Here is an 11,485-nt window from a genome sequence, read left to right as displayed (position 1 = left end):
ATGTCGATGGCCATCGACACAGTTCACAGAAATCGTTCTAATAAGGAAATATTTGCACTGAATGGCAAGTCGATTCAGAGCGCCGGAACGTTTCACCTGTTGGGGAGTGAACGACTAAGGTAACATAGGTAAGATTACCCCCTAGTCACAATAGCATAGAGAAGGGCAGAGGGAGAGACGGAGGAAGGGAGAACGGATGGGAGAGAGGGAGAGAAGAAGGGAGAATGGTAGAAAGAGGGAAAAGGAATTTTTAGGGGTAGGCGCCAAGCCATTATGACTATATAGCACTGGGAAGGGTCAGGATAAGGATTTGGGATGGGACGGGAGGGGAAAGGAATGGTGGCCCAACCACTTGAATGGTCGGGGATTGAACGCCGACCTGCATGAAGCGAGACCTGTTGCTCTACCGTCCAGCCCAAGTGGTTGGACGGGAAAGAGGGAGAGAGAATGGGAGTGATGGAGGGAGAGAGACAGATGGGAAGGAGGAAGGGACAGAAGGAGGGAAAATTGAAGGGAGGGGAAATCGGTGTGAGGGAGAATGGGTGAGAGGGGAAATGGAAGGAGGGAAAATAGGTTGTAGGGAAATTGGATGAAGGGAAGGAAATGGAAGAGAGGGAAGGAAAGAGGGAGAATGAGAGAACGGGAAGAACTGAGAGACAAACAAAATCATGCTGGGAAACAAACAGAAACAGAGAGAGTCATGCTGAGAAACAAACAAACAAACAGAACCATGGTGGTCGGGATGGGCCCCTCTGATCCCCCTTGAAGGTCAATGGGGGGTCTGCACCCCTTTCATGAAGTCCAAGGTAATGAAATGCACATCCTAAAGTCCGTAGAGTTTATTGGGCGTTTATAAATATCAGTGTCTTCAGATCGGGATTTTTTAGCACCACGTAGCTAGATTTTTTGACACACTGGACACCCCTTCATATAGTCTAGGGCAGCTGAACAAAGGCAGATGTACCGAATGTATTAATAAAAAAAGTGTCTAATAGTTATAGTTATAGTATAGTTAACACCCTATTAACTGGTGCCGACATACCAACTCACTCCTTTTATGATCAATGGCTGATCAAAAATGCCTACAATCTCATCAAACTCAACATTCCTTTTTAAGTGCAATCTACCTGTCTCCAATATTCCTCTTTATCTGTGCCCCTCAATTCAAGTATCATACACACCTGTCACCAAGAAAGGAAATGAGAATCTTGCTCTTCTCAAAGCTGTCACACTTGAAACAATTCCCTCCTCCATCGAGAATTTAAGATCTCACGAGCACTGTGTCTACACCGATGGCTCAGTCCAATCTTCTACTGGACGGACTGCAGCAGCATGTAGGTTTTATAGAAATAATATTTGCACAAAGACTGTCAGTAACATTGGAGGAGGAATAATATTTTGTGATTCAAAGTCTGCTCTTCAAGCAATCGAAAACTTCTCCTAGAAGATCGACAGCAAGAACCTCACACTACCAATTATAAATGACTTAATCGCTGCACAGAGTAAAGGGTCTCGAATCTCCTTTGTATAGATACCTTCACACATAAATATAACCCATCATAATGAGACAGACAGTGCAGCCAAATTAGCGTGTAACAAAGATTAAGTTGAATTAGATCTAGGTATCCCATCTCTGCTGTCAAAACTATATTGTTCCAAAGACTCGGGTCTGATAGGAAATAAATTACTGACTCCCAACGACCTGAAAGCACCAGTATATAAAGCTATAATTTATTTAGATATAAAACCTATATCTATGGGCAGCACAAAACGTCCACCAGACTGTGTGACACAGTGGTTGCAAGGATCAGGTTGGGTTACCGTTACCTGTGGCAGGTGGCTGCAGGTGACGGATCTCCCAATCCTGAGCACTCCAGTTGCAAACTATGTGAGCAGGAACTGCGGCAGGATCTCCCACATCACCGAATTCCCAGTTATCAGACCATTCAGACCCGTTGGCATGAGGTACCTGGAGCTTTGCAATTACTTTATTTACTCGCGTGTTCTTGAAGATATCCTCATAATGTACCCAAAATTTGCCAGTGCAGCTACTGAACATATGGCCTGTATGACTAACCATCCTGCGAGATGGGGACTCAGTATCACTGCTATCTTATTCACTCTTGTGTTGATGATATCCTCATAATGCGCCCAGAGTCTGCCAGTGCAGACTACTTATCACATGCCTCTGTATGACTAACCATCCTGTGTGATGGGGAATTTTAGCACCACGTAGCTAGCTTTTGACACACTGTATTCCCCTTCATATATATATATATATATATATATATATATATATATATATATATATATATATATATATATATATGCGAACAAGCCTGAATGGTCCCCAGGACATATGCAACTGAAAACTCACACCCCAGAAGTGACTCGAACCCATACTCCCAGAAGCAACGCATCTGGTATGTACAAGACGCCTTAATCCACTTGACCATCACGACCGGACATAATGAGGTGATAGCCGAGGCTATTTGAACCACCCCACCGCCGGCAAGATAACTATGCCCAAGATAACTATCCGAGTGCCGGCGGTGGGGTGGTTCAAATAGCCTCGGCTATCACCTCATTATGTCCGGTCGTGATGGTCAAGTGGATTAAGGCGTCTTGTACATACCAGATGCGTTGCTTCTGGGAGTATGGGTTCGAGTCACTTCTGGGGTGTGAGTTTTCAGTTATATATATATATATATATATATATATATATATATATATATATATATATATATATATATATATATATATATATATATATATATATATATATATATATATATATATATATATATAAACCCTTTAGGTCATATTCAATAACACACTAACTTCCCACGCAGGCCGCCTCTGGGTCGCAGTATTCCTGAAAACTGTGTAAAGCCAGGCCCGTGCAAAACAATCCTCAATCTATATAGTGAAAATACAGTTTACATTTCAGACTTAACAAAACTATATTTTCAGCCTTTTCTTATAAATCATCAATTTGACACTGGAATACTTTCATTTAATACCTCCATTTGTCACCCAGAGAGTTTACACTGTTGGAAGGTGTGTGGTGGAGTCAGGTATATGCGTGACCACGTGTGTGGTGGAGTCAGGTATATGGGTGACCACGTGTGTGGTGGAGTCAGGTATATGGGTGGCCACGTGTGTGGTGGAGTCAGGTATATGGGTGACCTCGTGGTGTGTGGTGGAGTCAGGTATATGGGTGACCACGTGTGTGGTGGAGTCAGGTATATGGGTGGCCACGTGTGTGGTGGAGTCAGGTATATGGGTGACCTCGTGGTGTGTGGTGGAGTCAGGTATATGGGTGGTCACGTGGTGTGGTGGAGTCAGGTATATGCGTGGCCACGTGGTGTGGTGGAGTCAGGTATATGGGTGACCAGGTGGTGTGGTGGAGTCAGGTATATGGGTAACCATGTGGTGTGTGGTGGAGTCAGGTATATGGGTGACCTCGTGGTGTGGTGGAGTCAGGTATACGGGTGAGCACGTGGTGTGGTGGAGTCAGGTATATGGGTGACCACCTGGTGTGTGGTGGAGTCAGGTATATGGGTGACCACCTGGTGTGTGGTGGAGTCAGGTATATGGGTGACCTCGTGGTGTGTGGTGGAGTCAGGTATATGGGTGGCCACGTGGTGTGGTGGAGTCAGGTATATGCGTGGCCACGTGGTGTGGTGGAGTCAGGTATATGGGTGACCAGGTGGTGTGGTGGAGTCAGGTATATGGGTAACCATGTGGTGTGTGGTGGAGTCAGGTATATGGGTGACCTCGTGGTGTGGTGGAGTCAGGTATACGGGTGAGCACGTGGTGTGGTGGAGTCAGGTATATGGGTGACCACCTGGTGTGTGGTGGAGTCAGGTATATGGGTGACCACCTGGTGTGTGGTGGAGTCAGGTATATGGGTGACCACCTGGTGTGTGGTGGAGTCAGGTATATGGGTGACCTCGTGGTGTGGTGGAGTCAGGTATACGGGTGAGCACGTGGTGTGGTGGAGTCAGGTATATGGGTGACCACCTGGTGTGTGGTGGAGTCAGGTATATGGGTGACCACCTGGTGTGTGGTGGAGTCAGGTATATGGGTGACCTCATGGTGTGGTGGAGTCAGGTATACGGGTGAGCACGTGGTGTGGTGGAGTCAGGTATATGGGTGACCACCTGGTGTGTGGTGGAGTCAGGTATATGGGTGACCACCTGGTGTGTGGTGGAGTCAGGTATATGGGTGACCACCTGGTGTGTGGTGGAGTCAGGTATATGGGTGACCACCTGGTGTGTGGTGGAGTCAGGTATATGGGTGACCACCTGGTGTGTGGTGGAGTCAGGTATATGGGTGACCACCTGGTGTGTGGTGGAGTCAGGTATATGGGTGACCACCTGGTGTGTGGTGGAGTCAGGTATATGGGTGACCACCTGGTGTGTGGTGGAGTCAGGTATATGGATGATCACGTGGCCAAAGTTCAGTCTTTGTTTCACAATTGTTTCCTTTAAAAAAAAGTGATTTTTCCTTTATTCCCTTTTCTCTTTCCCTCTTTTCTTTCTATATTTTCCCCTTCGTTATTCTTCCCTTCTTCCCTCTTTGTGGTATACTTCTATACTTTCTGCGTAAAAGAAATTATTAGAAACTCTAATACTTTCTTGTTCGCATTCTGTGTGTGTTTGGTGTGAAGTTATTTATCTAACTATCATTTTGTTCCTTTCACTTGACCTGACCTCCCATGTCGACCCTCACACCTGACCTGACCTCCTATGTCGACCCCCAACACCTGACCTGACCTCCTATGTCGACCCTCAACACCTGACCTGACCTCCTATGTCGACCCTCACACCTGACCTGACCTCCTATGTCGACCCTCACACCTGACCTGACCTCCTATGTCGACCCTCACACCTGACCTGACCTGCTATGTCGACCCTCACACCTGACCTGACCTCCTATGTCGACCCTCAACACCTGACCTGACCTCCTATGTCGACCCTCAACACCTGACCTGACCTCCTATGTCGACCCTCACACCTGACCTGACCTCCTATGTTGACCCTCACACCTGACCTGACCTCCTATGTCGACCCTCAACACCTGACCTGACCTCCTATGTCGACCCTCAACACCTGACCTGACCTCCTATGTCGACCCTCAACACCTGACCTGACCTCCTATGTTGACCCTCACACCTGACCTGACCTCCTATGTCGACCCTCAACACCTGACCTGACCTCCTATGTCGACCCTCAACACCTGACCTGACCTCCTATGTCGACCCTCACACCTGACCTGACCTCCTATGTTGACCCTCACACCTGACCTGACCTCCTATGTCGACCCTCACACCTGACCTGACCTCCTATGTCGACCCTCAACACCTGACCTGACCTCCTATGTCGACCCTCACACCTGACCTTCCCTTCCTTCCTATCATCTTACAATGTTTCTTATCCTTTGTAACTTATTAAAAAAGCTCGTCATCCGTTATTTTAGTTCCAAGCAAAACAATAAAATATTTATAAACAACAAATTACATATATTTAGAAACAGTAATGGAAAGGGTGAAGGAAAATGACCATAAAGAGGAGGTTACATATACATATACACAGTCCCCTCCCCCAATACACATACACACACTCACATTCGTGTCTATGTAGCATTTATATAAGTGGAACAACCCATAATCAACACGACCAGGACCGTCACCATTAATCATTGGTTCCCGATTCCCCCATCTATCATGACCTGAGGCTTGCTTATTCCAGCTCCCAGTCAGTACCCAGTCAGGGTACTCCCAGTCAGGGTACTCCCAGTCAGGGTACTCCCAGTCAGAGTACTCTCAGTCAGGGTACTCCCAGTTAGTACCCACCTGTGACACCAGAGGTAAACTGGTTTGTACATCTTTTTTTTTAATTTTGACCTTTCCTCTTTAACTTCCACTCCTGAGGACCAAACTACTCATCAGAAAGTGAAGAAATGACGTTTCAGACCATCCTGGACCATTGTCAAGTCGTGTGAGAGAAGAGAGGAAGCTACGGGCAATAAATAAGAAAAGAGTGTGACATGAGGAGCAGGTAAGAGAAAAAGTTAAGAAAAGTAAAAGGTAAGAATTGGATGAAGATTAAGAATGATATGAGATAAGAAAAAGAATGAGATGAGATAAGAAAAAGAGGAAGGTGAGAGGAAAGTAAAGAGAAAAAAAAAGTTAGAAAAAATATGAAAGAAAAACGACCTCTGACTTTTTGTCTTACCCTTTTCTTTCCTTACATTTCCCTTTACCTTTCTCTTACCTCTTCCCATTCTTATCTTTCATCTTATCGTACCATGAGAGTACCACTACTCATTAAGACAGTAAACGTATATATATATATATATATATATATATATATATATATATATATATATATATATATATATATATATATATATATATATATATATATATATATAGTGTATTACACTTATTTGTATAATTTGCACGACGATTCGAACCTCCATGGTTCATTCTCAAGTGAACAGATCTTACAATACTAGTTGATTTTATACCCGCATTAGGTCAGGTGATAATACAATGAAGGTGAAAAACATGGGGGGATACATAAGGGATAAACATAGGGGCTGCAGAAGGCTTATTGGCCCATACGAGGCATCTCCTATCTAAACACAAAGATTAATCCAGTGTAATTGGCCTGTTATGTTGGACATTGTCTTCTGTGTTGGCATCGATATGTTCTTGTCTTGTCCTTACTCTCATGGTGGGCAGAGTAAATAGTACCGTGATTTGGGTGTTCATGGTAGGTCGCTCTATTCTTATGTGAATTGCCTCAAGAATTTGTAATCTTCTTGAATCTTGGGTTTTGTCTATTATGCAAGTATTCTTGTTCAACATTTCTCTTGTTAGAGTAATGTCATGGGCTTGTCTCATGTGATTCCTAGGGGCACCAGATTGAAGATGGCATGTCAAACGCCTCGTCAGCTTGGTCGACGTCATACCTATGTACTTACATTGAAGGTTACATCCTTCGTGGGGGCAAGTGTACATGTATACAACGCTTGACTGCTGTAGAGGGTTCTCCGTCGGCTTCGGGCTGTTTTTGATAAGGAGTTCGGAAGTCTTCTTGGTTTTGTAGAATATTATCAGGTTTATGTTTTGGTTAGGAGTAGTGCTTTTTACTCCTTTACGGATTATTTCTTTCATTATTCTTTCCTCTTTTATATGTTCACTGTGCATGGTTGATTTGTAATATAATTTTATTGGGGGTGTTGTGGTTTCTGTTCTAGGTTCTGAATTATACCAACGGTCCAAGTGTCTTCTTATAGCAGCGTTTATTTCCGCGTTGCTATATCCGTTGTTCACCAATACCTGAGTTACTCTTTCAAACTCTCTACTCACGTTGCTCCATTCAGAGCAGTGGGTAAGCGCTCGACGAATATAAGCATTGAGAACACTGGCTTTGTATCTTTGGGGGCACTCACTTCTACCGTTAAGGCATAATCCTATGTTGGTGGGCTTGGTATATACGTTGGTGCTTAAAGAGGTTCCTGTTTTTGTTATTAGTACATCCAAGAATGGCAGACTGTTATTTTCACTATTTTCATGTGTAAATCGGAGTATTGACTCTCTCTCTAGGTGTCTTTTTAGGTCAATTAGTTCATCTGAGTCTTTTACTATTACGAATATGTCATCTACATAACGGCAGTATACAGTTGGTTTTTGTCTGCTACTGAAGACCCTATCTTCGATGGTTCCCATATAAAAATTAGCAAATAAAACTCCTAAGGGGGAGCCCATTGCTACTCCGTCTATTTGTAAATACATGTCTCCTTGTGGACTGATGAAAGGGGCTTCCTTTGTACATGCTTCGAGAAGACTTTTCAAGTGTGGCTCAGGTATGTCTAATTTGGGGGTGCTCTCGTCTCTGTATACTCTGTTCAGTATCATTCCTATGGTTGTGTCGACTGGGACGTTGGTAAAAAGGGATTCAACGTCCAGGGAAGCGATGATTCCATCGGGCTGGGTAGATTTGATCAATTCTAGGAAATCTGCTGATGATTGTAGACTAAACTTACTTGGAGTGTATGGAGTTAGGAGTTCATTGAGTTTCTTTGCCAGGTGATAAGTTGGGGTTGGTATTTGGCTGATTATAGGGCGTAGTGGGTTATATATATATATATATATATATATATATATATATATATATATATATATATATATATATATATATATATATATATATAATATCCAACAACAAATTTATAAATAATATAATTTACTTAATAATCTCCTAAATAAATCAATTTAACAGAAAACGCAAGTAAAACAAGATGTTTGCAGGTTAGAAACACAGACAAGTAAAGTTTCTGAACCCAAGCACAGTGACTATGCTTGTCTATGCGTGTAGCGAGGTGCGATGCCTCCCAAAAAATCTATGCTATTCTGCAAGAGTTCTTCAATTCAGGTGTCCAGTTCCAATGGCGCTCAATCAACGCCTCTGTGGTAAACTGGGTATGGGCGCGTGGGTATGAAGTGCTGAGTCAGTTTACATCATGAGTTTACAGGTCAATGTTGATTGATGTCACATAAAAGCGTACTCTATGGATACTTCTCTCAGGCTTTGTAACTGCTTTTGAATAGATTCGTAGAATAGATTCGAAAAATAGATTCTTAGCCTTGATGATGGCTGTCCCCCCTGGCACCTTAGAATTCGAGTTTCTCACTAAATAACGCTGCCTCTATCACCACTTTGTGGTCTTGTAGTGACGAGTAAATACACTCAATATTTACCAATTTCAATACAATTTCCTTCCATTTAAATCAGTTTCTCCGCTGTCTGTTTACTGCAGCCGACACGGGAACATCTATATACATTTGTTTACATTGAATAATCGTTATATATAAGGGCGTGTGTAGTGTAGAGGGTTACAGTGACAAAGGTACATGGTTACAGGTGACGAAACTAGTTTACATAGATTAAAAGAGCCGCAGGACAGTAGAAAGTCATACATTGTTGTATAACATATATATCATATATAACATATATAAACTGTTCATTAGTTACACAGGGATTCGAGCAGAATTCACTAGTCTGGAGTCATTAGTGCAGACTGATAATTGTGAGAATTCGCCTGATAATTGTCAGGGGTGTCAGTATCTAGGGTCATGTTTCTTCAGCGCGTTCAATCCCCAACCGTCCAAGTGATTGGGCACCATTCCTTACCCCCCCCCCAGTCCCATCCCCAATCCTTATCCTGACCCCTTCCCAGTGCTATACAGTCGTGTTAGCTTGGCGCTTTCCCCAAAAAATTCCTTTCCTTTCTTCAGCGACAAACTCGACAGAGTTGGTCGGTAGACAGGAGAGGAAAAACTTGAGAAAAAGATGACAGTCATAGAGGGGCATAAGAAAGATGAGGTTAGAAAGAGTGGTGAGGGAGAGGAAGAAGAGAGAGAGCAGGAAATAGGAATGAGCAAGAGGGAAGAACGGAGACACGAGTGTAATGAGAGAAGATGTTGTGAAAGGGGACGGTAACAAAGGGAAGCAGAAAAATTAGCAAACGAGGAAAATATTTGAGGGACTAAAAGGAAAGAGAAAGAGAGAGAGAGAGAGAGAGAGAGAGAGAGAGAGAGAGAGAGAGAGAGAGAGAGAGAGAGAGAGAGAGAGAGAGAGAGAGAGAGAGAGAGAGAGAGAGAGAGAAGAGAGAGAGAGAGAGAGAGAGAGAGAGAGAGAGAGAGAGAGAGAGAGAGAGAGAGAGAGAGAGAGAGAGAGAGAGAGAGAGAGAGAGAGAGAGAGAGAGAGAGAGAGAGAGAGAAAAAAGAGAATCCAGCACACGAATGAGACTCAAGAAAAACCAATGAAAGGAGGAGAGAGAGAGAGATGAGAATCACTCCAAGATCTCGTCATTATATACTGAAGTCACATTAATCTCCCTACACTGAGAGGTTCTCTCTAATGTCCCTGGACACTGGCGGGGTGAGAGGAAATATTCAACGTTCCAGGCAGGAACACGGATCCTGCCTCACAAGACCACTGGAATTTAATGAGGATCCATCACAGATATTGCTTTCTCCTCTGAGGGTTTTTTTTTAAACAGGAATAAAATGACGAGAGAGAGGACGACATCTGAAAACCCAGCTAAGCTATAAATAATTGATTTATTTGTTAATGTATTGTTTGATTTAGCATTCATATTTGAGTAATTGAATATTATTATAAGGTTTAACATTTTAACATAAGTGTTCTAGTGACATATAGATTGGTCTACTTAATGCAACAGGTAAACTAACATGTGTATTTATGAATCTACATTTTCCACCCAAGGCTCCTTTGGGCCAAGTGAATGAAATGTTTAAAAGTGAATGAAAGGGAGTGAATGAAACCACAATATCCACGTTTATTGTGGTTAGGAATTTATGCTGGCAGGCAGCAGTCAAATTTGACCTCCAAAGGTAAGAGAGGGAAAGGCGTGGGTTTCCCCAATGGTTTACCCCAAGAGGTAAGGAAGGAAGGCACAAGAGCGTGGAGAACCCACCACCACATAAGGGCAGTAAATAACAAGGTTAAGAACCATGTAACCTGGAACTATTATTGAAGTCGAAAACCAGTTAGAAAATACCATTACCAGGTATCTTGAGATGATTTCGGGGCTTAGTGTCCCCGCGGCCCGGTCCTCGACCAGGCCTCCACCCCCCAGGAAGCGGCCCGTCCCAGCTGACTAACTCCCAGGTACCTATTTACTGCTAGGTAACAGGGGCATAGGGTGAAAGAAATGCTGCCCATTGTTTCTCGCCGGCGCCTGGGATCGAACCCGGGACCACAGGATCACGCGTCCAGTGTTCTGTCCGCTCAGCCACCGGCTCCGCTAAGCAAAGCAAAGCAAAGACCCGACCCAAGCTGCCTCACATCTACAGTTATGTGCCAAAACTGAGGAAAGAGGAGGACATGCACTGAAACTAGACACGACCAACATTTGCCAAAGCGGGGGCCCAGGAACTCAAGCAACCGTCTTTCAAATATATTTACCACCATTAGGTAAATACACGAGACTCGCCACAGGCGGCGGCCATCACAACAGACCCACGGCAAGTCAAGGACCGTATGACATGAAACGGGATTTAGGAGGGCGGGAACATGTCCCACCGGCAGAGTGGCAGCTAACCAGCCGCGACGGAATGGGTCTGCGGCGTGATCTACAGCCCGAAATGGGCCGTGTTAGGACCATGGGTTGGAGAGGTCAAGATACAGGGGGCTGTATCTTCACCTCTATAGTCACCTATAGTTAGGGCACCTATAGGGGCACCTATAGGGGCACCTATAGTTAGGTGCCCCGTGCTAGGTGCTGTGAGGGGACACTGCTAGGTGCAGTGAGGGGTTACTGTTAGGTGCAGTGAGGGGTCACTGTTAGGTGCAGTGAGGGGTTACTGTTAGGTGCAGTGAGGGGTCACTGTTAGGTGCAGTGAGGGGTTACTGTTAGGTGCAGTGAGGGGTCACTGTTAGGT

At 44.2% G+C, this 11,485-nt stretch overlaps 1 protein-coding gene across 1 annotated transcript in view; it reads left to right on the top strand.

The window, feature by feature from the left end:
• Positions 1-11,485, top strand: part of LOC138370460 (calphotin-like) — a 33,354-nt gene continuing 21,869 nt past the window's right edge. Inside the window, exon 1 of the mRNA XM_069334832.1 lies at positions 1-64. Within this exon, the coding sequence (XP_069190933.1) occupies positions 1-64 (64 nt within the window). The remainder of the gene's footprint in view (positions 65-11,485) is intronic.

The sequence above is a fragment of the Procambarus clarkii genome, chromosome 4 (genome assembly GCF_040958095.1).
Source record: "Procambarus clarkii isolate CNS0578487 chromosome 4, FALCON_Pclarkii_2.0, whole genome shotgun sequence".
In the NCBI taxonomy this organism is placed as follows: Eukaryota; Metazoa; Arthropoda; class Malacostraca; order Decapoda; family Cambaridae; genus Procambarus; species Procambarus clarkii.
This window is presented reverse-complemented; position numbering and strand designations above follow the sequence as displayed.